Below are 27,927 nucleotides of genomic sequence, written 5' to 3'. Positions count from 1 at the left end.
GTTTCTTGAATACATTTCTTTAGCCAATTCATTACCTTCTCCCACTGACACGACCGGACCACCATCTGTATGGTCAGCTTTCATTGAGTTCCTAGACGAACATTAAGTTTTATCTGAGATTACTATTATCTTTTTTTGTAATAATGACAAGAGGATTATTTCTACTCTGTGACTTTTACTGCTACTGACTTTTCTAGTATCAAGAATATGATGAATGCATAGTTATATTTGTCTCAAGCCTTTCCTATTTATCTATATGATGATCTAATCAACAATTCATCTTTTTCTCTTCATCCAATGCAGTTTGGTTCCAGAGCTCGGCACTCAACAGAGACAGCTAACTGCTTTTTCAAAGAAAACATAAAATCTCTATTTGATAAGGGTGGTGTAGTTGGGGCTGTGTTTCTTGACCTGAAAAAAGCTTTTGACACAACCAATCATAAAAAAATACTAACTAAAGTAACCAAATTTAATTTTTCATTGAAAAATATAAAATGGATGGAATCATATTTATCAAATAGATCTGTCAGTCAGGATAAATCATCATCTTTCCCCTCCTCTCCATATCTCTACAGGTGTTCCACAAGGTTCCATACTAGGGCCTCTTTTCTCTCTCTACAACAGTGCTTCTCAATTATTTTTTGCCAGCCCCCCCTAGGAAAAAGAAAATGTTTTGCGCCCCCCCCCCCCCCCTGACCCCCACCCCCCACACACACATATGCGCGCGTTGACAATATATTAGGTTAGTATCTATAAAATTTGTGTACGTCTACCTAAAATTGTATCTTTTAACACTAACAAAAGAAAAAGCAACATAAATCCACTTTCAACAAATATTAACTTTTAACCACAGAAACCCTATTATAGTCTAAAAAGGAAAAGAAGCTTAAAGTGCCTGAAATAAAAAAAAATCTGTCATTCCTTATTTAAACTAGAAACATTTTGACCAACTGAACCATTTGATGCTGACAAAAAAAAATTCAATTAGTAATTAATAATAAATGTAAATTGATCTGAAACATCAACACAGCAGCACCAATATATTTAACGTTTTTAGTCTGAAGAAATAGATAAAAAACTTTGTTCCGATATTTTTTTTCTAAATGATTGTTTATTCATGATCTCATCAAGTGCAGCTGTTTTCCTGCATTACTGCTGTCTTTCTGTCTGTCTGACACCAACTAAACCACAGGCAGACACAGAAAAGATAGATGGAAAATAAAGACGTCATCAAAATTTCTACAATAGTTCATAAAGAATGACTTTTTAGCATGAGGTGAGGAATCTAAAGGCACGCGGTGATCCTGGTGTTGGGCAACAGGCAGCTCTAGCAGTGGTCCGCGTGCCCCGATTCACCTGGCAGACAGAGCCAACACCACCCCTCCCCTTTCGTTCTCACTCGCGCAGCCGCATGTGACAGGAGATGGGAACGTGCAGCTACAGGGACGGGGATTCACGGTTTCAGGCTGTTACAAACTCTGATAGAACAGACAATAGGAACCGAATAGTGGACCAGATTTTTTTTCCAAGCACTGAGCCGCTGTCACCGCCGCCCCCAGGTTAAATTTGCACACCTGACAATTGCCCGTATTACCTGAGCCTAAAACCGCCACCCCCCTGGCATCGCCTGCCCCACTATTTGAGAAGCACTGCTCTACATTAATGACCTCCCTTCTGTTTGTTCAAATGTCTTCATTCAGATGTATGCTGATGATACTGTCATTTATGCACATGGCAAAAAAAACATCTGAGGTGGCAGAGAATCTCACCAGAATGATGGGACATGTTGCAGAATTGTTGGAACAGTCGAGTTTAAGTCTCAATGTAAACAAAGGGGTTGCAATGTTCTTTTCCAAGACAAATCGTAAAAATATTCTGGCTGATGATTTTAATGCCTAGCCCTCCTTGTCTGATCTGTCACCTTTGTGTCTTTTGTTTTTGTGTTTCTCACTTTGTGCATGTTTTATGTATTTTAAAAGATTGTTTATTGTACATGTATATTTTCTACAGCTGGAAAATAGCCTTTCGGCTAATTCTGGCACATTGCAGCCATGCCTTAAATGTGCACTGCATCTGTTAAATAAACAAATATATAAATAATAATGTAGCGCTAAATATGTATAGTTAGCAGAATGTATGATGGTAAATTCAAGTTTGTGGATGGAATTCTCTCTTGTTGTCCTTACATCTCAAACACCCACACACACTCACACTTTTCCTATTTATTTATTTTTACCCTTCAGTTTTTGTATGTTAGTAGTGGTAGCTGTCTGTGTTTGTCAGATCTGTTTTTCCAGTATATTTTAGTTTGTTGTTTTTTTCCTCTATTGTCTCACTTAAGTAAAAAAAAAAACAAAAAAAAAAAAACAAATGTGCTGCAGACCTCAGTTGTAACCAGTGGTTATTCGAGTTACTGTTGCCTTTCTGTTAGCTAGAACCAGTCTGACCATTTTCCTATTACATCTGGCTTCAACATTGCATGTCCGCCCACAGAACTGTTGCTCACTGGATATTTTCTCTTTTTCAGACCATTTCTCTGTGAACCCTTGAGATGGTTGTCAGTGAAAATCTCAGTAGATCAGCAATTTCTGAAAAACTCAGAGCAGCCCGTCTGACACCAAAAACCAAGTCACTTGAATCATCTTTCTTTCCTATTCTGATGGTCAGTTTTAACTGCAGCATATCATCTTTACCATGTCAATATGATTACCGGTAAATGCTTCGAGTTGTTGCCATTTGTCGGCTGATTAGAAATTTGCATTAATAAGTTGGACAGAATCCAGGCCTCAAGAGCCGGTGTCCTACATTTTATCCAATCAACCTGCCATTGAAGCTCCTTATTGGCCAAGCACACCTGATCCAGGTAATCAAAAGGAGATGAGATAGAATTTCTGGATAACCAGCAGACAGCCAGCGGTCGAGGTCTTAGGTTTAACACAACAGTTGGAGAGGAAATCTCAAACTTCCTTTGTAATGGGAATTATGGTATCAAAAACACATGACAATTTCAAATTCAATTGATTTTCTTTTTATTTAATATTTGATTTAAAGTATAACATTGAATTGTAATTTCCCATATTGAATCGCCAATTGCAAAAGGCATTTGAAAATTATAAGATTGAACTACAAATTGAACTGTCAATTGAGAATTGCACATTACTTTGAATTATGGGTAAAAAAAATGTTTTTCTTAAATTAATATATTTTACCCTCATCTTGTTTAATTTCTCACTATTGAACATCAAACTACAACTTGCTTTCAAATTAAATCCACCATTTCAAGTAAAGAACTTTAACCCCAATTAGACTAAATATTCTGCAAAGGAAAAATTGTAATACAAGAAAAAAAATGTTCACTATAAAAAAAATTAAAAAGTAAATTAAAAAGAGTGTCAGGAAACTGATATCAACCAAGTATTAACCATGCAAAAAAAATGTGACTCGTGCCCCAAAATTACAGGGTCTGCTGCTCCCACATTCTTTACAGGAAAAGGCATTTCACTTGTGGACTCATTTGTGCTGAGTGAAGTTACTTCTCTCAGTAAAACGTAGACCACATTCTTTACCAAAAAAAAGGCTTTTCTCCCGTGTGTATTCTCATGTGAACCTCAAAAGATTGTCTGTGAGCAAAACATTTACCACATTTTTCACAGGAATAAGGCTTTTCTCCTGTGTGGACTCGTTTGTGCTTAGTGAGGTTGCTTTTCTCCGTAAAACTTTTACCACATTCTTCACAAAGAAAAGGCTTTTCTCCTGTATGTATTCTGATGTGAACATCTAAGGTTTGTCTCAGAGGGAAACTTTTACCACATTTTTCACAGGAAAAAGGCTTTTCTCCTGTGTGGACACGTTTGTGCTGAGTGAGGTTGCTTTTCTCCGTAAAACTTTTACCACATTCTGCACAAAGAAAAGGCTTTTCTCCTGTATGTATTCTGATGTGAACATCTAAGGTTTGTCTCAGGGGGAAACTTTTACCACATTTTTCACAGGAAAAAGGCTTTTCTCCTGTGTGGACTCGTTTGTGCTTAGTGAGGTTGCTTTTCTCCGTAAAACTTTTACCACATTCTTCACAGGAAAAAGGCTTTTCTCCTGTGTGGACTCGTTTGTGCTTAGTGAGGCTGCTTTTCTCCGTAAAACTTTTACCACATTCTTCACAGGAAAAAGGCTTTTCTCCTGTGTGGACTCGTTTGTGCTTAGTGAGGCTGCTTTTCTCCGTAAAACTTTTACCACATTCTTCACAGGAAAAGGGCTTTTCTCCTGTGTGGACTCGTTTGTGCTTAGTGAGGCTGCTTTTATCAGTAAAACTTCTTCCACATTCTTCACAGGAAAAAGGCTTTTCTCCTGTGTGGATCTTCATGTGATGCCTTAAACTTTTGGCATTTGTAAAACATTTTCTACACTCTTTACAACAATGTTTCTCTACTGTTATGATTCTTGTATTTTCTTCCAGATTTTTTTCCTTTAAATTGTTTTCAACAGCATGTTTTTCTAACATTTTCTCTGACTCAGTGTCAGACTGATCTGATCTGTGACAGCTGTCCACATTTCTGACAGTACTTCTGCTCCTCCCATCTCTTTTCAGTGGGTTTGTCTCTCCATCTGTAGTTGGTTTAGATTCTCCATGCTCTCTTCCTTCGTGCCTCTGACCATCAGTTGCATCAAAGCTCCAAGTGAGCAGCTGCTGAGAGTGAAAATCGGCCTCATTATGCTCATTGTCCTCAGAAGTAGGAGTCACCATCAAGGTATGCTTTTCCTGCTTCAGATGAAGTTGCTCCTCATCCTCCTCCTGTTGCTCTTTTATCTGTGGAGGTTCTGCATCCTCCTCTTTCACCAGAAAGTTCCTCAGATAATATTGGGGTAGAACTACAGAGACAAACACAAAACCAAATCAACACAAGAACACCCAAGGAGGTCATTTTGACTGCTTTAAACATTAGCAACATCACAACTTGGTTAAAAAAGAACTATTGATCAATGGGTCCATATTTATTTTAGGGACTTTTTGATAACATCGTTTTATCATTTTAAGTTCAAAACCCATTAGAGATGTGAGTCTTCAGGTAACTCTCCCGGTATTACCATAGCAGTTTAATTGACAGCATGCTTTTTACAGGGGATTTTTCGTTTTACTACTTGCTAAATTTCCCTTCTCATTCTCTCAGGGCTCTTTGGTGTTTTTGTATCTTTATGCTCTCTGACGTTAAGATCCACGTTAAGATCCGGCATATAGCTGGTTAGCCAGGTCTTGGTGAAGATGAGGAGGCTGCCATCCATGTAGCAGCGTTGTGTCCTGATCAGTCCAGTAAGCTCGTCTGTCTTGTTGGACAGGGCGTAACGTTTCCCATAATGACGGAGGGGATGAATGGTTTGAAACGCTGCCAGTTACCCGCCTTAGCCTTCAGCTTCGCCTTGTGTTTACGACCAGCTCGGCATCCCCGGTATTTCCGCCTAAGCTCCGATGGAATAACATGACAGATTCCGGTGTTTTTTATATTTTCTGTGCATCAGTAGTTCCTTCCTAAGATAAACTATCCTACTAATGCTGGCTTGCATTAGTAGATCGAAAATTCTCAAACTTACAAACACTCACACACAGAGCAACAGATGTGCAGGAAAAAAACTGTTTTTTTTGCTAGCGCAAAAAAACAGCTTTGTGAGTGGTTAGTAGGCTAATATGGATGTACAGCCTGTACTGCCTTCTTCTAAGGCTTTCAGCTTTTTGTAGCTCCAGATGGATTTGTTTTTTTAATCCAATATGTCTCTTGGGACATTTAGGCTTGCCGACTCCTGATTTATACAGTCAATGGGAGCTGTGCACTCCCTTCCTTCATAAGAAGCGGCAAGCCTGGTCTCATAGTTCTCTGTGTCTGAGCTGAATGTAGGATTTGGTAACCTTTTCCAAATCACTTGAACAATTCGCCTAGTTTCGAGCTGATTAGTAGCCTATGATTCAAGCTTATTGGATCACTGACCGTGCCTCGTTCTGAAATTAATCATGAATCAGGACTAGAAGGCTACAGTCAGAGTAAAAAGTATTTGATACCTTGCTGATTTAGTTGGTTTGTCCACTAACAAAGACATGATCATTCTACATTATTAATGTTAAACATATTCTAACATAGAGAAACAAAATATCAAATAAAAAAATCCAGCATATAGTTTTAAAATTTTATATTAATTCATTTGTATTTCATTGACAGAAATAAGTATTTGATCCCCTACTAAGCATTAGGAGTTCTGGCTTTCACAGACCAGTTAGACACTCCCAATCAACTTGTTACCTTGATTGAAGACACCTGTTCTAACTAATCACCTGTAGGAGAGACACCTGTTTAAAGAATCAGATTCCAAACCCTCCAACATTGGTAAGACCAAAGAACTCTCTCAGGACCTCAGAGATAGGATTGTTGACCTGCACAAATCTGAAGTGTGCTACAAAAACATTAGCAAGATGCTGGGTATGAAAGTGGCGGTTCCCCCCCCCCAATAGAGTCACTTTGTCCATTTATTGTAACTGAAAATACAGTTAGGAAATATTTAATAAACACAAATAATCTGAAATAAATATTATAAACTACAAATCACACTAATAATACACTAGAATAAATGTAACTGCAGCACTAAGAACAGAAAACACTAACTAAAACCTAGCCTTTGTGGCCTTCCTGATGCAAGCTTGTCAATAACGTCATCATATGAAATCTGCTCCCCCCCTGAATGATTGATACTAACAACAGCAGGTTAGTGAGTTGCTCCTGAGACATTAGTGATCTCAGGTATGACTTGATCAACTGGAGTTTTGAAAAGCTAACAGCAGCAGCAGCAGCAGCAGCAGCAGCATGCTACCATCACAGCTTATTTAACATTATGAACTAATATACAACAAAAAAACACAACAAAAACTTTGTGTTACAGCAGAGCAGACAGACACACGAATCATAACTAATGTTACAAGTTAAGGCAGAGCAAACATTTAAGAATAAATATCTTAAAAATGACGTTATTTGCAATATTTAGGCCTACTTCAGTTTTGGTCATGATAGACCAAACAAGAGATTTTTCCTCTGCAACGTTGTTGTTGTTGTAGGGCAGGTAGCATTCGAATTTAGAAAACGTGCATCTAGCTATGCAATAATACCCTTTTCTTTGTCTGTTTTCTCCTCTTCTTCTCTTTTCTTTCTAAATTGGGCACCAGCTTTGACCTTTTTTCTCCATATTTCAGATGTTTTTGCATTTAGCATAAATGTCCTGACATAGGTATCAAGTCTGTCGACTAAACCAACTGTCATCTAAGTGAAGAATTTTTTTTGTTTTCCCATTTTTTATTTGGGCATTTCACACAAAACTAACCAAAAAAGCATGATTTTTTTTATACCTTTTTTATACCCGCAGCCCCCCCCGTTCGTCAAACATTTCCAGAAGGAGCGCGTGCAGCTGCACCCAGGGGCGCCAATTCGCTACATAGAGCCGCAATTTTTATTTTTATTTTTTCATCAAGCACTGAGCCGCGGCCGGGACGAATTTCGCCGGCGATTTTCGCCGACGTTTAACGCCTCGTGACTAAACAAAGGGCACCAATGAGAGTGTGCACACCGACGTGAAAAAACGCCACGCGACAAAGCGTCAAAAAAAAAAAAAAAAAACGCCTCGGGTTCGTTTTTTTTTTCGACGCATCGCGTCGAAATCTATTCGACCAATGAGAATGGCGCTTTTGCACACGTGTCTGGAGCTTCTGAAGTTACAGTAAAACACAACTTGGGGGCGCTCAAACACAAAACTGCCTTGCTGAGCACACATACCAGCGAAGAAGATAGACGCCAAGTAGCGTCAACACTGCCGCAAAGAAATAATGACGGACATTCTTAAATATCCCCTTACCAAGTACCAGTTGGAGCTACTGATGCTTGAAATATTCATGTTTTCTTTGTATTATTCTGACAAGCGCGTAAATACTTGCTATCTTCTTCTGAGTGAAAAGCGACTTTAAGAAGCGTAAAGTTGCGCAGCGCCACCTTGTGTACAGGAGTATTTCTGTTTACATTAAGCGCCATCTAATGTCAGGGAATGAAATTGCATGTTCGCTCGGCTCACCGTCAGAGAAAATCGCCTGGGTGTGAACACAAAAAACGTGGCGAAAAACGCTGGCGAATAACGCCTGGCGAATATTCGTCCCGGTGTGTACGGGCCTTCAGCCTGCACCCTTCACCCCGCGCCCCCTCCCTTCTCCTTCTTCACCCCGCGCCCCCTCCCTACTCCTTCTCACACACATTTGCGTCTACTTCTCAAAGACAGGAGGGAGCGCAGCTGCGGGGCGGGGGCGCCGCCAGGTTTCAGGCTGTTACAAACTCTGTGATATAAGTAAACCAATAGTGATGCATAAAGTATTTTACAAGAGCTGAGCCGCTGGCGCCGCCCCTCCGTCATTTTTCCGCCCCGGGCGATTGCCCGTATGGCCCGTGCCTAAAACCGCTACTGGTTGCACGTGGCACGCCGGCTCCCTTTACAGTTACACAAACAGGCGCGCGCTTTCAGAAGCACACATCCTTATTCTACAACAGAAGTTTCCGTCTCGCAAGGAAATACGACAAATTTACTGCTTTCTAATTGTTCATTTCCATTGTATTCATTTCCGTTACAAGCTGCGTGCGTTCTTAAGTGCGCGACACGGCCGCCCACCGGAGGATTTTGTGTTGGAGGGAGGGGGGGTATTACTGTCCTCCTTCACTCCGTAACACCAAACATGAACGCGCGCTGTTAGATTTCCATGAAAATCACTACATGTTTTGTCTGTGAACTATTTTTTGCAGCGTAACGTTACGTGTCTGTATAAACAAAGACGGAGCCTCCTGCCCCGCGTTCTTCACGGGTGTCAGGCTTCACGGCTACCGGAAAGGTGACAAAGTAATTGTATGTATTTCCGATGCGGCCGCGGGGGGATTTTTTTTGGGGGGGGGCTGCGGTTAACCGCGACACCACGCCCCCTGTTGGTTCATCATCGCGGTGATGAGAAATTCGACACAGCTCTATTCTTTATATATGTGCTGTTCCTTTGTTGAAGGAACCATGTTCCATTTGACCATGCTTGAAACAATTAACTCAAATTAATATTGTTTCTAATAACTGCTTCCAACTTAGAATGGTCTTATTTTCAAAATATACTTGTCACAGCTGCACAATGACTGGTTAGCAGATGTGCCTCATAGCAAGAGGGCTCTGGTTCAAATCCCAAAAGGGTCCTTTCTGTGTGAAGTTAGCATGTTCACCTGCATGCAGAGAGGGTTTTCTGCAGCTTCTTCCATCACTCCAAAAAACTTGTATCATTATAGTTGATTAATGTAAAGTGTGTGAATGGTGATTGTGTGTGTTGTCTCTGTCCCAGAGCTGCATCATCCTCCAAAGCGATGACATCAAGGTCAATCTGCATAAAAAAAATTAATAATAATAATTTTTAAAAAGTAAATGAGTTTTACTTGTTGTCACAGTAAAAATATAAGAAAATAACCATCTTCTTTGTCTTAAAATTAATTCTTGGCATGTGGTGTTCCATCTTTTTTTTTCTCAACAAAGATTTGAAATCCAGATGCCAAGACTCAATTTCAAGACATCACCCGGATAAATGAGAACTTTCACCAACATGGAGCTTCCATATTGCTGTGTGCAAACCTTTGACAACATTTGACACCTGGGAGAAATCAGGTGCTTCCAAATAGACTGTGAAAATGCATTCTTTGGCCGCATTTACACTGCAGGTCTTGATGCCCATATCCGATTTTCTGACTATATCCGATTTTTTTGACGACCCGCTTACATCATCTTTTAAAAGTGACCCGTATCCGATTTTTGCATTTACACTAAACAATGCTGAAACTATCAAACGTAGACGTTCCGAAGACTACGTAGCAGCATTTCCGCCTTCCGCGGACCTCCTTCAGACTTTAGTGACTGCTGTTGTCATAGAGGCAGCGACGGAAGGAGGCCTTGCCTTGGGCGCCCCAGGTCAGGATGAGGCAGGAGAGGGGATACGCTGGAGAGGAAAAAGGGGGGCTGCTCGGCCGGCTCATGTGCTCTCTCTGAGTTTTGAATGAGGAAGTGTTTGCAGACGTGCTGTACTAACTGTTTGATCCAAGTGTTGAACCTTTCCTGCACGATGACTTCTCTTTTCCGACCGTAGTCAGAAACGCACGGGAGATTTCCTCGGGGTTCACTTTTCCGTTCTGAACCCTCAGCCTCCAGAGTGGGTTAAAGAAAGACTCCAAAACGTTTGGGGGAGACACCTTATTTTTAATTTACGGTTCTCCGACACTCCCCCGCTTCGCACCCGCTCTCCTCTCCTTACACACAAACGCACACGCGCGCACGTGCACACACACACACGGTCCTTATCATACACGCCCCCCAAAGAAATAAACGGCTTCTAGCCTGTTCCATAGCAATGGTGTCCCGCTTTATTAGTTACCGTTTGCGTCCGGACCGGACATAACAGCGGTTTCCGACTACGGTCTGAAGCCTGAGGCTGAAAGGTAACATGCTGACAGCAAAATCAGCGCACAAAAGCACTTTAATGAGTCATGTGATCTCAGTTGGTGGTGTCCTGAATTGACGTCACTGAGGTACGACTTGCATTTACTTGGGAATATCTGATTTGTCTGCTTACATGGTGCACGCAAATGCACGTATTCGATTCGTTTCCGATTTATTTCCACATATGAGAGAGGCCTGTATCCGATCTGAGAAAATCGGAATACATGCGCTTTTGTCCTGCTTACACATTCACCGATTATATCCGATCTGTGCCACATGAGAGGAAAAAAATCGGAATTGGGTCACTTGAACCTTGCAGTGTAAATGCGGCCTTTGAAAACCCTGGTCTACATTGAGCCAATTATCAGATTTATTTTGGAGAACTACCTGATGACGTCACATTGAAACTGTCCCTAACTCTCAAAACTACACCTGCCAAAAAATTAAAGCATATTCTCTGTAAACATTGTAGCAGAATTGACAGACGTGATGTTAGCTTCGCTAATGTGGTTGTTAAAAATAATCAACATATGGCTGTTTTTTTCTGTCTGTACTCTTCGAGGAAGAGATGACGGTTGCCTTGGATTGCGTATCCAGTCACATGACTCCGACGTGTCATGTGACTTCAGTAACCTGCGCCTCCTTTACACTCTCACGCAAATGTAAAGGAAGCAAATCTGCGTGGTATGGTATTAAATGTCATGAAAATAGTTACTTATTAAACGGGGCACCGTCCTGCATGCCGGCCAATAAGACGATAAAAAAGATATAAAATGACGTGACAGGACGCCTGAGAGCTAAATATTGTAATAAAGTCAAAATAAAGATCGGTGGCCATTGTACAGTCACCCATACTTTTTTATTATTCACCCAACACAACAATCTGTCCGATATATTTAAAGTCCGGTAGTATTTTCAGAACGTAAAACCTCTTTAAATCTCCAGAAATGAGATGATCAGGTAGTTGAATGCAAACAACAAAACTGCATCCGTGAGACTGTTTGTCATAGATGTTGATATTTCAACAGCATATGTACGTTTTAAAAGACGTTTTACAGTTACAAAATGCTAGCATAAGTGTGTCGCTGTTTCATTAAAAAATTCAAAATAAATCTTTTTTTTACTCACCTTCTGTTGTGCTGTTAACACAGGGCCTCCTGGTAAACGTCAGCACGCAACAAGAAACTTAAATAGGACATTTTCGTTAGTTCCACTCAGCATGTATGACTCCACAGTGCTGCTAAAGCTAACTGAAGGAAGTGGCTTACAGGCCTCCGTAGTTCTGAGATTAAAGTCAGAATTCTAAGATTAAAGTCAGAATTCTGAGATCAAAGTCAGAATTCTGAGATCAAAGTCAGAATTCTGAGAATAAAGTCAGAATTTTCTATGCCCTTTTTTTTCTCTGTCCATGGCCCTAATCCTCTTCAGTGGGGATCAAATACTTATTTCCATCAATAATTTTAAAATAAATTCTTTAAAGTTATTTTCTGGATTGCTGTTTTGATATTCTGTCTCTCCATGTTAGAATACATCTACCATCAAAAGTATAGAATGATAATGTCTTTTTAAGTGGGCAAACCAACTAAATCAGAAAGGGATCTCCACTGGCGTTAAGTACAGGATGAAAAGGTTGTTCAGGATTATCCACAAAGAATACTAGTTTATTCAAAGTCCTTTTCTGGATCACTGCTTCTACAGTGTCCATTTTAATTTTTCACCCGATTACAGAGCCAGACGATCAGTTTGTTCAGCCCCTCTCTGTTGCTGGCAGCTATGCTGCCCCCCCCCCCCCCCCTCTTATTTTCCTCAGGAAATTAAGTAAATTATGTTAATTTTACACAGAAAACCAACCCCAAAGTGGTATTTCTATCCATTAACGAATTTCTGAGTTTTCCACAAAAAACCTGCACTCTGAGCACCAGCCCCTCCCAATCCACAAAAACGAGCGGGTTCTCACATTCATACAAATGAAATTGAGGAACAGCCCCTTCCAGCAAGAAATTGCGCTGCCAGCTCCGCCCCCCAGGTTAACACCCACACACACCAACTTTCTATGCAGAGCTAGCTGTTATCGGCTAAACACTTTTGTACGAATTCACAATATGCACATCCATCATTGCAAAAGTTGGGATGTTGTTTGTTTTTGTGGGTGAAACTCAAAGGCTGAGGTTGGCTCTAGGTTGACCTCATGAAATGCGGGACACCAGCAAGGAGCGAAAGGCTGTGCCTCAGAGATCGAATCGTCTTACTTTTGGGTAGGGCAGGGGTCGGCAACCTTTACCTCTCAAAGAACCATTTGGATCAGTTTCCCACTGAGATGAAAGCACAGGGAGCCGCAACACTAGGTGTGTTAGAAAAATGTTTTTGCCGATATATCCTGATAGTTCATTTGGCAATACTTGTATTGATTCAAAATAGTGTCTGGATATTTATTTAATTATTTTTATTCTTTATGAGCATTGCGTTTCCTTTGATCTTTTGTCCATTTCCCACAACCTTAAATAGACTTCCTTCTGTCAAACACTCAGAGTTAAGATGAATGACATGATGGAAACACATTCACTTTGATGCAGACTCCATTCTATTTATTTATTTTCTTTAGATCCAATGTTGTTTCTATAAACCCGATAAATTATATGAATTTTAAGGATGACAACTATTTTTTATTAGGAAGCAGCTGATAGTTTGTTGCGGGTCTGGAATCATAAGCGGTGAGTCTAAGCCCCGCCCCCGCCTCTCTACCTGTTCAACACAGATAGCGGAAACATACGGACATCGTAGCAGCAACTGACAGGATAGTAGGGGGCGCTCTGACGCAAATGTAAATGGTTCACAGCTGCAGACACCCCGCCTCCACGTGCTCACGCTGCTTTCTTCCTCCTGCCTGCTCTAGGGGTGTGTATTGGCAAGAGTCTGGCGATACGATACGTATCCCGATATTTTACTGAAACATATTTACTCTTTTTTTTAAAAAATATGACTCTAAAAAAAACTCTACATGAATTTCAATGTCTTACACTGTAATAAAATGGTCAAATTCATTCCGTTTTGTCCCTTTCGGGGTCATGGGGCTGCCGGAGCCTATCCCAGCCACTTGTGGGCGAAGGCAGGGGATGGCCTGGACAGGTCGCCAGTCTGTCACAGGGTAGAATGTCCAAAATCACACACCCATTTATTCATTCACACTCACACCTATGGACAATTTAGTTGCCAATTAACCTCTGAAGCGTGTTTTTGGACAGTGGGAGGAAGCCGGAGATCCCGGAGAGAACCCACGCATGTTCGGGGAGAACATGCAAACGTTATGCATGCAAATGTAATAAAATGGTCAAATTCAGTTTATTTAATGATCATAATGTTAAGCACAGCAACTGTATCTCATAAATAAGTTGTTTACCAGAGCAAATTCATAGTGCTTTTATTTTGGTGAGTTAAAATATAGAAAGGGAACAGTCAACATTGTCTGATTTCCACAACTAAATATTTTTCAGTATAAGAAAAAACAAAGAATGAATGTGCCTTAACCAATAAGTTTCTATTTGGGAAATAAAATGCTGTTTATTTCCAACATTGCTAAATATAGCTTCTCCATTACTTTTAAACGGTTAAGGAAGCTGAATGCTTTAAAAATAAAGGAAGGGGGGGGGGGACACAGACTCTTTCCAGAAACAACAAAGGGTGATGATGAGGCAGCATGACAGAATGAAGGAAAGTTGCTTTAATGTGACAAAGAAGGTGCTTTGTTTACATAATATCAGTCTGCTCTGCCTCTGACTGCTGCACTTTAACAGCCACGCTTCTCACACAACTGGTAACGCTCCTCGCCACGTCTGCCTTTTTTTTCAGAGCGCTTTACAGATCCCCCTGATCCATCAGGTCGCCAAACTAGAATCTATTGCTGGGAGGTTCTGCAGAACTTAAGCCCGCTTTGCCGAAAGCATTTTAGCCGATGCTAAGCGCATTAGCCTATTAGCCGCTGCCATGCTTCTCTCGTATTTATCTGAGCCGCTAAAAAGCACCACAATCCTCGTTTTTATATGTTGCTGGTAGCAACATGGCTCAGAGTTACTGTTTGGTATCCATCCCAAGTAAAAACGAAGTAGTTCATGTCTCACAACAACAGAACAAGCTGCCTCTGGCTGCAGTCTTCCTGTTGTCTTGTGTGGTGTGGTGCAGCTCAAAGAGGCTCTGTGTGCTCTGCTGCCAACTAGCGGTTGGAGGGTGAAGTGGACAACAAGAGTCAGACACTGAAGGACGCTCAGAAATAATTTAATCAATATTGTCCTGACAGCATTTTGAAGTATTGCCAAATGAACTATCGCAATAATTTGCCGAATCGATCAAACTCTAAGCAAAAGACCATTCTGTAAATAAATAAATAATCTCTCTCAAAAATGAATATATGTGTACATTTATATGAACTGGTACTGAAGAAGACTGATGAAGACTCATCAGCATTTTCATGCTACAATCAATATTTTGGGAGAAAGTCCATCTTTATTTATTGTTTAATTTTTTTTCACATTTTAATAGAGATATGAATCATAAAAAAAGGGTCTCACTAGCGATGAAGGTACTGAAGCTCTTGTCACCAATTATTCTACACTGACTAATCATGACCCTATTGTCCTACTACAACAAAGATTATGTCATAACTTCGCTTTGTTTATTTTTTTAGATTTATTTTATTTAAATGTGGATCATATTTGATCAAAAATGTTTAACAGCTCTAACGATACTGAAGCTAACAAAGTAATGTTCTGACATACTCTAACATTTATTTGTTTTTGAGAGATTATTGATTTTTACAGAATGGTCTTTGCTCAGAGTGCACTTTGGTGACGGTCCCTTGGCAGCCGTCTGGAAGAGAAGACTTGTCATAAAAAAGGCAGAAAAAACTTTTTTTTTTTAGAAATAGATTTTTACTTCACTCTATGTGTTAATGTAACATAACTGAGATGCTTGCTGTCGCATTTAACCGTTTATCAGAAGAGTCATTGAGGCTGGAAGTCTGAATCTGTGAATATCTTTCAAACTGTAACGAACCGAAATTTCTTATTTTCATAGAAAAAGGATAAAAATAAAAAGGGTTGAATTATATTATTTTTGTTTTTATTTTCCCCTATGGGGTTTTTGCCAGACAGTGAGGCTTTGTAGGGAGGCGACTGTGCGCAGCGCTTCCGGCGGAACTCAATGCCACAACAGCGAGTTTGACTGGGCGCGCAGTTGCGGCAACCAGTCTCTCTTCTAACTAAAAGTACTTAATCGGGAGGTTGCCTAAAGTTGGGCAAATCTTTTGAAAACATAGTCGACATATTTGTCTTTGACGTCCATACAATCTCTGCGATACCTTTTTTAATCACGCCGTCCGCCTTGTGAATGTCCGCCGGCTCCGCCATGATGGAAAAGTATTTTGTTTAAAGGGCTTACAATACTCTTTCGTGATTTTTTTATTGTCTATAAACATCATATAAAATCAGCTCGAAATGACTTGCAAGACTTATTTTTACGAATCAACAACAGTTAAATGTTATTTGATCGTTGGATTACTGAGATTTTTGTCGATCGTTTTTAGGCCTTCAAACATTAGATTGGAGCCCAGCCTCGCGGTCACGTGGTCGGTTTCTAGCTAGCCGATTGGCTGCTACCATTGTTTACAAACATCCAGGAGGACATGTAACTAAATGCTTTTTAAACGTTTTTTTTTTCTTAAATTAACACTAATCAAGAACTTAAAAAAATATTTTATAGTATTTTTATTCATGATTTTTATATTTCTTCAGACTGTAAACACTTTTTACTTTTTAACATCCTGTGTTTTCACATTTGATTTTTGTTTAAAATTGGATCTGCCACTTGGTTGTGCATATTTTATATTTTCTGTGCTTTCAGATTTTTACAACATGGCTCCAAAGAAGGTTTCACTGAAGCCTGGGGTACCAGTTGCATTTACTGCTGAAATAGGTGGCAAGTGCCGGGTGGCAACATCGCAGATGCTCCACCATTGAGGAATGGGCATGTTTTACACATTTTTTTTTTCCAATTTATTCCTCTTAATTCCAGATTCCGTGGTCCTGTACTTGATTTAGGTCAAACTGAAGATACCATCCCTCTCTCTTCCTCCCCCTTTCGTCCGGTCCAAAACAAAGATTTTCAAATTTGATAAAAAAGAATAAAGTTTGTCCTCGATTACAAAAGGGGTTTATTCAGACATACCTCTGGTGTGTCAGAAGATTCATAACCCCTGTTGTTAAAGTAAAATATATCCAACACAAGAAGCCTTCAGCTCTCATCTGTTTGCCCAGCCGTTGGACAGGACAAGTTAAAAAAAAAACATAAGAAAAGTTATGATTATGTGATCATATGGAAATAAATATAGATTTTACAGAAGATTTGTAGTTCTTTTCATTAGCTTTGTGATGATGCCTCCCTTTCTTGAATCGGACAAACAAAAAGAAAGTTATGACACTTTGAACCCTCTCGTCCTTGTTTTTGGTCACCTGAATTGTCCAACTTTGCTGTTTAATTGGAGAAGATTCATCGGACCAAATTTGCACACTTTAAAGTGGCATAACTTTTTCATTCTTTGAGCTATCTGGATGATCTTTATGTCATTGGAAAGCCTTTAAGCCCCTTCCAATGACATAAGAATCAGGTAAATCCATTAAAAATGTAGTCTCGTCCCTATTTAAAGTGGGTCACATAGACACAGAAGCAGCTGTCACCCAGACGGCTCTCAGACAAAGCAGCAGATTTGCTGCAGAATAATCTTTGAACGGATTTTATGAACCATGCATTGAGACGTGATTACTGATGTTTTAGGCAGTGGAAATTTCTGAATAAAAGCACTTCCGTTGCATATACTTCCGCTTTTAATTAAAGTGTGGGGAGTTATTGTTTTGTGTTAATTTAGTCGGGAAAGTCCAATGAATTTTAAAATTTTTAGTCACATAGCTAATTTTCCCTTGTAAATTACGTCTCGTATCTTAATTTAATTTCTATGGTGATTCTAATACTCCATCGTTATGAAAGCAAAAATGAACTCACGTAAAGTTTGAGGTTGTGTCTGTGGATCACGGACGACTTCCAGCAGTCTGCTCTGTCGACGGAGCTCTTCCTCGTAGTGAACGCTGGTTTCTTCAAAGCGTTTGATTATTTTTTCAGCAGCATCGCTTAACACGGCGTCGATAAAGTCTTTAGAAAACTCATCTGAAGACATTGTTACTGCAGCGGCACAGAAACTCACGTGGACGAAGTGACGAAAACATGCTCTGAATGGACTGCAGCTTTTTCTTCTTCTACCAATTTTCCAAATAGTTGCTTGAAAATAAGGTTACGGCTATTTACCGCCACCTAGTGGAGAGGAATATGTCACAACGTCACAAAACGATGATTGTTATTTTTATCACACGTTTTATTACACACATACCTCTCAAAACATTCCATTTATTTAACAGCATCTTTATCACTCAAGTAAGTGCAGCTGTAACACACCTCCTTAAGGAATTACTGGGCGGGTGCTGAGAGACTGTGCGGGTGAGCTGGCTGATGTCTTCACAGACATCTTCAACATCTCTCTGAGTCAGGCTGTCATCCCCACATGTTTCAAAGCGACCACCATCATACCCGTCCCAAAAAAGCCATCTCCCTCCTGCCTTAATGACTACCGTCCGGTTGCTCTGACCCCCATCATCATGAAGAGCTTCGAAAGGCTAGTCATGCGGCACATCAAGTCTGCCCTGCCCCCCTCCCTGGACCCATTTCAGTTTGCCTATCGGTCCAACCGTTCAACAGAGGACGCCATCTCAACTGCTCTTCACTCCGCACTCACTCACCTGGAGATTAAGGACTCATATGTCAGGATGCTGTTCATTGACTTCAGCTCAGCATTCAACACCATCATCCCCCAGCAGCTCACTCACAAACTGGCTCAGCTGGGGCTCAACACACCTCTGTGCAACTGGCTGCTAGACTTCCTGACGGGGAGACCACAAGCAGTGCGAGTCGGCAGCAACACATCCAGTACTATCATGATGAACACGGGGGCTCCCCAAGGATGTGTGCTGAGCCCCCTCCTCTTTACCCTGCTGACCCACGACTGCGCTCCGACACACAGCTCCAACAGTTACGTTAAGTTTGTTGACGACACCACAGTGGTGGGTCTCATCAGGAGCGGCGATGAGACAAACTACAGGAGTGAGGTGAGCCACCTGGCTGGTTGGTGCAGAGACCATAATCTCCTCCTGAACGTGGAGAAGACGAAGGAGATGGTGGTGGATTTCAGGAGAGTGCACACTCAGCATGCTCCTCTGACCATCAACAACACTACGGTGGAAAGAGTGAGCAGCACTAAGTTCCTGGCTGTGCACATCACAGAAAACCTCTCCTGGTCCGAGAAAATCGCATCACTAGCTGGGAAATCACAGCAGCGTCTCTACTTCCTCCGTAAACTGAAGAGAGCAAAAGTCCCTCCCCCCATCATGCACACGTTCTACAGAGGTGCCGTGGAGAGCATCCTCACCAGCTGCATCACGGTGTGGTATGGCGCCTGCAACGCGTCCTGCCGGAAGTCCCTCCAACGCATCGTGAGGGCAGCTGAGAGGATCATCGGTGCCCCCCTCCCCTCCCTCCAGGACATCTACAACACCCGCCTGACCCGAAAAGCCCTCTGCATTGCAGCTGACCCCACCCATCCATCCAACAGCTCCTTCAGTCTGCTTCCATCTGGGAGAAGACTACGCAGTCTTCAGGCCAGGACCAGCAGACTCAGAGACAGTTTTCTCCTCCAGGCTGTCAGGAAGCTGAACTCTCTCCCAGCCCTGCCCCCCCTCCCCCCCTGCTGCCCTGTTGCCCTCCTGCTCTGCTGATCCCTGACACACATACGTCACCTACCTCATCAGCACTGTCTGCACCTTCCACCAGTCCTCTACTGCCATTAAAAATTTAAGTAACTATACTTCAGTCACTTTATTCTCTAGTCACTTTATTCTCTCCTCATTTTTTTTACTTTAATTTTTTATATTTATATTTAAGCCTCTTCTATTTATAGTTTGTTTATTGTGCAATTTGAAGGTGTCTCCCCGTTTAACTGAAGATGAAGAGAAAGCGCAATTTCAATTTCTATGTATGTGTCAACATTGTAGATCTTGACAAATAAAGTTACTTGACTTGACTACTTGACTTGACTACTGGAAATAGAAATGTCTTTAATTCTTCACCAACAGGAGGACTGACAATCCATTTACAAAATGCACCCTGCATGCTACAGGTCCTGCATTGAGTAGGGTCATTACATACATGATTGAATTTGCATATTAATGGATTTCGGCCTGTTGGCAAAAATGTTAAAAGAAATCTTCACAAGTCACATTATTTCTTGCATGCAAAACCTTTTTTGTGGTTGTTTTTGAATTAAAAAAATACAAATTATTTTAAAATGTTTAAAGTGGTGGAGAAAATTGTTGGTACCCCTTAGTTAAAGAAAGAAAGCCCACAATGCTCACTGAAATGACTTGAAACGTTCAAAATTAACAATATATTAAAATTTATTGAAAATTAAATAATAAAATCAGCCATTATTTTTGAGTTGTTGATTAACAGAATTATTTAAAAAAACAAACTAATGAAATAGGGCTGGACAAAAGACAGAACTAATTGCCCAGGGGGCCATGATGAACTCAGGTATGTCTTTTAATTGACATCACAGCTTTTTTCAAACCCAAAATCAGTCAGTCTGCCTGCCTATTTAAGGGTAGACAAATAGTCACGCTGCTGTTTGGTGGACAACAGAAAGCGAAGGAGAGAATTGTCCCGGGACAATAGAAACAAAATTATTGACAAACATCGTAAAGGTAAAGGCTATAAAACCATCTCTAAGCAGCTTGAAGTTCCTGTGATGACAATGGCACATTATTTCTTGCATCTAAAACATTTTTTGTGGTTGTTTTTGAATTAAAAAATCCCAACCTATTAAACACATTTTAAAACAATGAATTACATCTGTTGGAAAACTGTTTGCTACTGAGCCCAGAAACTGACATGTTTAAAATAATAAATATTCCGCTCCCACAAAATAATATTTCCTTCCCTCGAAATAAGTAATTTGTGCAAACGAAATAATTTATTTGTGCGAGGAAAATAATAATGTTTATCTTTATGAATGACTTATGACGTGAATAATTATTTTGTTCGCACAAATTAATTATTTTGTGGGAGCGAGATATTATTTTGTGGGAAAAAAATAAGATTGCAGCGCGAGCACACGCAGTGGCTTGGCACTTTTCATCTTTTCGTGGATTTTTGATCGTGTTTGTCCGTTTGTTCGTATTTTTGTTTTGTGTTATTTCTGTGGATGCTCAGATTGAGTACAGTCGAGACGAACTACTTTGCTTGGGGAAAAAATACTGGAAATTCAAAGACTCGCTGCTTGTTTTGCCCTGATGACATTCCACCAGAGATCAAACTTCCAGAGGGCAACTCACCAACCGCCCCTCTCCCCCCCTGAGAGGCAGCTTTCGGGCTAGGCTAAGAGCTAACCCACATCAACCAGCGCTTCCTGTCCAACTGCCGGTCACTCGTCAGTAAGTTCGACTGAGGATATTCCCCGACAAGACCTGCAGGTGTGTGTCGGTGTTCACAGAGACTTGACTGCTCACCAGACCTGGAATATCTGGCAGTGAAATGTAGACCACTTTACTTGCCGAGGGAGTTTTCAATCGCCCAGATTATTGCTCTTGACATCCCACCACAGGCTAATGCTAAACTAGCGCTAGAGGAGCTGCACGGCCTTGTGAGCAGCAAAAGGCTGCTAAAGGCCAGGAACACCGCCTACAGGTCAGGAAACCAGCTAGAATACAGCACAGCCCGGACGAATTTGACAAAAGGAATTAAGGAAGCCAAAAACAACCCAAGACAACGGACAGAGAGACACTTTAGCAACAACGACCCTCACAGCATGTGGAGAGGAATCAGGACTCTGACTGACTACAACAGAACCACCACACAGGTCAGTCAGGGCAGGGATCTCCCAGACACACTGGACCTCTTCTTTGCTCGCTTTGACAAGCAACAGGGAAGACCCCAGCCTGCCAGCAGGATGCAGCCTGAGGGGGAGCCAACACACACGCTTGAGTGTTGGCCAGGTGTGTGTTATTCCTTCATTATCCCAATTACAATGAGCAGATAAAAGGTCCAGAGTTTTTGAAGTGTGCTGTATGCAATTGGAATCTGTTGCTGCTCTCAAGATGAGATCCAAAGAGCTGTCACTATCAGTGAAGCAAGCCATCTTTAGGCTGAAAAACAAAAGAAAACCATTAGACAGAAAAGCAAAAATATTAGGCATTGGCAAAACGACAGTTTGGAACATTCTTAAAAAGAACGAATGCACCGGGGAGCTCAGCAACGCGAAAAGACCTGGAAGACCACGAAAAATAACTATGGTGGATGACCAAAGAATTCTATCCCTGGTAAAGAAAATACCCTTCACAACAGTTGGTCAGATCAAAAACACTCTCCAGGGGTAGGTGTATGTGTGTTGAAGTCGACAATCAAGAGAAGACTTCACCAGAGGGAATACAGAGGGTTTACCACAAAATGTAAACCATGAGCGAGCCTCAAAAGCAGGAAGGCCAGATTAGAGTTTGCCAAACGACATCTAAAACAGTCTTCACAGTTCTGGAACAACCTCTTATTGACAGATAAGATATTACTTTGTGATACTGAATCAAGAAGATCAGCCACGATAGCATCAAAAATGCCAGCATAGTCATCGTTCTTGCTTTTCCACACTTCCTATCGATCAGGTCTATCGAACGTGGAAGTCTGGAAGAATCTGGAAGAGGAAATCCCGCCCTCCACGAACAGAAGACAAAAAGCAGTCAACAAACCGCACTGGAATATAGACCATCGCCGACTGCTGGGCTCAGACTGAAAGCACAGGTTGGCATTTCTTATTTTTATGAAACATATTGAAGTCTGGATTGACCAGCGATGTTTGGAATTTTATTTTTCAAAGACGTTTTTTTTTTAAACAACCTTTATTTATAGACTTCAGTCAAATTTCAGATGCACGAATCTTATTAGTAATGTGCACATTTATAAAATCAGGATTTTTTCCTTTCTGCTTTGACAGTAGCAGGTGCAATTTTTTAAAACTATATAAACAAATACAAAAAAAAACTTCCAAAAATAATCTGTAGTTTTTCCTCTCTTGGTATCATTGTAGATCCTGGTGATTGTCACCTGTCTTTGAATCCTCATTGGTCAAACAGGAAGCAACTTATGTGTAGAAATGCTTCACAGCTTTATCTCCTACTTCTTAATAAGACTTAATGAAAGGTTCTGTTAGAGCAGCTGTTTTCTAAGCTTTGACCTTTTAATCAGAGAAAATCACCACATTGATGTGCAGACATGTTGTCATGGTTACAAATCCATCAGTAAAGACTTTAGTGGGTATATACTTTTAAAGCTCTCATAAACCACCACCCAACACACAACTTTTTTTTTATTTTTAATATTTAAACTTGTAAAAAAACAGAAAATATGTCTGCAAAAATATTTGATCATCTTGTCGCTGAGAGTAATGTGTTTTTTGGGGTGCTGTTGCAGATGTTGGATCTCACCAAACAGGTTAAGGTCATGCATCAGTACTGGCTTAAACTCCCTGTGGAACTCTGCAAAAAACTGGCAGCAGGAGAAAGCAATCAGGACAAATGTTGGAATGGAAATACGAAAGCAAGGTTAGGAACAAGCAGGAAAACTAAGCTGTGCAAGAGTGATTTTCCTTACCTAAAAGAAACAAATACTGTAATTATATATATAAAATCGGAATTGGGTCCACATGTGACGCCTGCAGTGTGAACGTAGCCTGTGGTGATCACTCACTTTGGACTTTTTGAGTTCCTGCGCATGCCCTTCGGTCTTAAAAGTGCAGCCCAGACTTTTCAAAGGTTTATGGACTCAGTGCTACATGATCTCGGGTTCGTATTCATCCATCTAGAGGACATTTTGGTTGCCAGCCCAAATGGCCAGGTGTGTGAAGCCCCTTACCTTTGGGCTTCACATCCAACAGTTTTTGCAGCTGCTTGGGGCGTGGTCTAACTGTTCTGTGTATATACAGTATTGGACAAAATTGTTAGTACCCCTAAGTCAAAGAAATGCTCACTGAAATAACTTGAAACGTTCAAAAGTAACAATAAATTAAAATTTATTGAAAATTTAATAATCAAAATCAGCCATTACTTTTGAGTTGTTGATTAACAGAATTATTTCAAAAAACAAAATAATGAAATAGGGCTGGACAAAAATGATGGTACCTCCATAAAAGACTGAGAACTAATTGCCCAGGGGGTCATGATGAACTCAGGTATGTCCTTTAATTGACATCACAGCGTCATTCTGCCTATTTAAAGGGAGACAAATAGTCATGTTGCTGTTTAGTGAAAAGGTGTGTACCACACCGAACATGGACAACAGAAAGCCAAAGAGAGAATTTTCCCCAGGACATTAGAAACAAAATTATAGACAAACATCGTAAAGGTAAAGCCTATAAAACCATCTCTAAGCAGCTTGAAGTTCATGTGACGACAGTGGCACATATTATTCAGAAGTTTAAGACCTACGGGACAGTAGCCAACCTCCCTGGACGTGGCTGGAAGAGGAAAATTGATGACAAATTGAGGAGGCGGATGGTTGGAACCGTATCCAAAGAACCCAGAACAACCTCCGAAGACATTAAAGGTGAACTCCTAGATCAAGGTACATCAGTGTCAGATCGCACCATTCATTGTTGTTTGAGCCAGAGTGGACTTCATGGGAGACGACCAAGGAAGACACCACGGTTGAAAGGAAATCATAAAAAAGCTAGACTGGAATTAGCAAAAATGCATGTTGACAAGCCACAAAGCTTCTGTGAAAATGTCCTTTGGACAGATAAGACAAAACTGGAGCTTTTAGGCAAGGCACATCACCTCTATGTTCGTAGACTCAAAAATGAAGCATACAACGAAAAGAACACTGTTCCTACTGTGAAACATGGAGGAGACTCAGTTCTGTTTTGGGGCTGCTTTGCTGCATCTGGCACAGGGTGTCTTGAAGTTGTACAAAGTAAAATGAAATCTCCAGATTATCAAGGCATTCTGGATAGAAATGTGCTGCCTAGTGTCAGAAAGCTTGGTCTCAGTCGCAGGTCAAGGGTCTTCCAACAGGACAACGATCCAAACACACAGCCAAAAACCCCCAAGAATGGCTAAGAGAAAAGCGTTGGACTATTCTGAAGTGGCCTTCTATGAGCCCAGATCTGAATCCCATTGAACATCTGTGGAAGGAGCTGAAACATGCCATTTGGAGAAGACAGCCGTCAAACCTGAGACAACTGGAGCAATTTGCTCATGAGGAGTGGGCCAAAATACCTGTCGACAGGTGCAGAAGGTTCATTGACAAATACAGAAACCGTTCAATTGCAGTGATTGCCTAAAAAGGTTGTGCAACAAAATATTAAGTTCTGGGTACCATCATTTTTGTCCAGCCCCATTTCATTAGTTTGTTTTTTTAAATAATTCTGTTAATCAACAACTCAAAAGTAATGGCTGATTTTGATTATTTAATTTTCAATAAATTTTAATTTATTGTTACTTTTGAACGCTTCAAGTCATTTTAGTGAGCATTGTGAGCATTGACTTTCTTTAACTGAGGGTACCTACAATTTTGTCCACCACTGTATATATGATGATGATTTTGCCAGCCTTATTTAGTTAGCATTTGAGTGAATAAAACTTCACGTTCAGAAGACAAGACGTGTCTCCTCATCATTACCACAGCAGCAGAAATGGAGACTTATCAGACCAGGTAACATTTTTGTGTGTTTTGTTTTTTTAAAGAAAAGAAGGGAAGAAGAGGCAAAGTTTTTTAAATCTTCGATTATTCAATTTTGGTGAGTCTGTGTGAATTGTAGCCTCAGTATCCTGCTCTTAGCTGACAGGATTGGCACTCAGTGGGGTCTTCTGCTGCTGTAGTCCATCTGCCTCAATGTTGAACGTGGTGTGCTTTCAGAGATGTTCTTATGCAGACCTCGGTAGTAACTTGATATTCTTTTTATTTAATATTTGATTTAAAGCGTAACATTGAATTGTAATATTCCATATTGAATTTCCAATTGCAAAAGGCATTTGACAATTACAAGAGATAATTGCACATTGCTTTGAATAATGGGTGAAAAAAACTTCCATCCACACCAGAAACTTAAAAAAGGACAATGAAAGAAAAACAAATCAGCTCAATTTTTGCACAAATTTAACTCCTGCTCCAGCTGTTTTGAATAGAAAATAAAGCAATAAAAACAATTTTAATACCAGAGTTACTTTTTCATACATTTATTTTTGGAGTAAAGTTGAAAATTCTTAACATGGGGATCAGTTGGAAATTGCTTCCCATTGAAGCCCGTCTCCAACTTTTGAAAACTTTATTTTTTTGTGTTGCAATTTCTTCAACAGCAAAGAAACATTTTCTTAAATTAATATATTTTACTTTCATCTTGTTCAATTTCTCATTATTGACCATCAAACTATAGCTGACTTTCAAATTAAATCCACTGTGTCAAGTAAAGAATTTTAACCCCAATTAGACCAAATATTCTGGAAAGGAAGAATAGTAATAAAAGAAAATAAATATTCACTATAAAAAAATGAAAGGGAACCCGAGTGTTAACCATACAAGAGAAATATGACTTATATACAAAAAATACAGGGTCTGCTGCTGTTATTGCCATCTCTAGATGGACAATCACAGTCCATCTTCCTTCTCATGTGAAAGTTAGTTTTTTTTTCTGCCAATGTAAATGCTCCCACATTCTTCACAAGAAAAAAGCTCTTCACATGTGGACTTGTTTGTGCTGAGAGAGGTGGCTTCTCTCAGTAAAACATCGACCACATTCTTTACAAGAAAAAGGCTTTTCTCCCGTATGGATTCTCATGTGAACAACTAAGGTTTGTCTGTAAGTGAAATTTTTACCACATATTTCACAGGAAAAAGGCTTTTCTCCTGTGTGGACTCGTTTGTGCTTAGTGAGCTTGCCTTTCTCAGTAAAACCTCTACCGCATTCTTCACAAAGAAAAGGCTTTTCTCCCGTGTGGATTCTCATGTGAACATCTAAGGTTCGTCTCAGAGGGAAACTTTTACCAAATTTTTCACAGAAATAAGGCTTTTCTCCTGTGTGGACTCGTTTGTGCTTAGTGAGGCTGCTTTTCTCAGTAAAACGTCTCCCACATTTTTCACAGGAAAAGGGCTTTTCTCCTGTGTGGATTCACTTGTGCCGAGTGAGGTTGCTTTTCTCCGTAAAACTTCTTCCACATTCTTCACAGGAAAAAGGCTTTTCTCTTGTGTGGACTTGTTTGTGCTTAGTGAGGGTGCTGTTTTGAGTAAGACGTCTCCCACATTCTTCACAGGAAAAAGGCTTTTCTTCTTTGTGGATCTTCATGTGATGCCTTAAACTTTTGGCATTTGTAAAACATTTTCTACACTCTTTACAACAATGTTTCTCTACTGTTATGATTCTTGTATTTTCTTCCAGATTTATTTCCTTTAAATTGTTTTCAATAGCATGTTTTTCTAACATTTTCTCTGACTCAGTGTCAGACTGATCTGATCTGTGACAGCTGTCCACATTTCTGACAGTACTTTTGCTCCTCCCATCTCTTTTCAGTGGGTTTGTCTCTCCATCTGTAGTTGGTTTAGATTCTCCATGCTCTCTTCCTTCGTTTCTCTGACCATCAGTTGCATCAAAGCTCCAAGTTAGCAGCTGCTGACAGTGAAGATCGGCCTCATTATGGTCATTGTCCTCAGATGTAGGAGTCACCATCAAGGTATCCTTTTCCTGCTTCAGATCAAGATGCTTCTCATCCTGGCTGGTGTAGACCTCCTCCTGTTGCTCTTTTATCTGTGGAGGATTCAGCATCCTCCTCTTTCACCAGAAAGTTCCTCAGATAATATTGGGGTAGAACTACAGAGACAAAAACACAAAAACAACTGTTTGTGTGCATCAACACAAGAACACCCAAGGCGGTCATTTTGACTGCTTTAAACATTAGCAACATCACAATTAGGTTAAAAAAGAACTACGGATCAATAGGTTCCTGAATGCTTGTATATTTCTTGATAACATTGTTTTATCATTCTCATTTCAAAACCCATTAGAAATCTGGGTCTTCAGGTAACTCTTCTGGATTTACCATAGCAGTCAAATTGACAACATGCTTTTTAAAAGGAGTTTTCATATTTTACCACTTGCTAAATTTTCCTGCTCATTCTCTTGCGCTCTATGGACTTTTTTGTATCTTTATGCTCTCTGAAGCATAACCCTAAAACCTTCTTATAACTTCATTCTACACACAAGAGAATCTTGACGTATTGCAT

General features: G+C 40.3%; 1 protein-coding gene and 1 pseudogene across 2 annotated transcripts; both read right to left on the bottom strand.

Annotated features, from left to right (window-relative positions):
- Nucleotides 1-2,376: 2,376 nt before the first annotated feature.
- LOC101170337 (zinc finger protein OZF) lies at nt 2,377-17,836 on the bottom strand. Of its 2 annotated transcripts, XM_023954346.1 has the most exons (3): nt 17,569-17,836; nt 3,808-4,863; nt 2,377-3,639 (listed from the first exon to the last, which is right to left on the bottom strand). In XM_023954346.1, exons 1-3 carry the CDS (start codon nt 17,738-17,740, stop codon nt 3,563-3,565), a joined length of 1,305 nt encoding a protein of 434 aa, XP_023810114.1. In that variant the 5' UTR covers nt 17,741-17,836; the 3' UTR covers nt 2,377-3,562. The 2 variants fall into 2 exon arrangements, with proteins under 2 accessions (XP_023810114.1, XP_011472469.1); XM_011474167.3 differs by having other exon boundaries at nt 2,381-4,863.
- A 7,257-nt stretch (nt 17,837-25,093) lies between these two features.
- LOC110014954 lies at nt 25,094-27,927 on the bottom strand (annotated as a pseudogene).

This window comes from Oryzias latipes, chromosome 4 (genome assembly GCF_002234675.1).
Source record: "Oryzias latipes chromosome 4, ASM223467v1".
NCBI lineage: Eukaryota > Metazoa > Chordata > Actinopteri > Beloniformes > Adrianichthyidae > Oryzias > Oryzias latipes.
The sequence above is the reverse complement of the archived record's forward strand: the minus strand, read 5'-3'. Positions and strand labels throughout refer to the sequence as shown.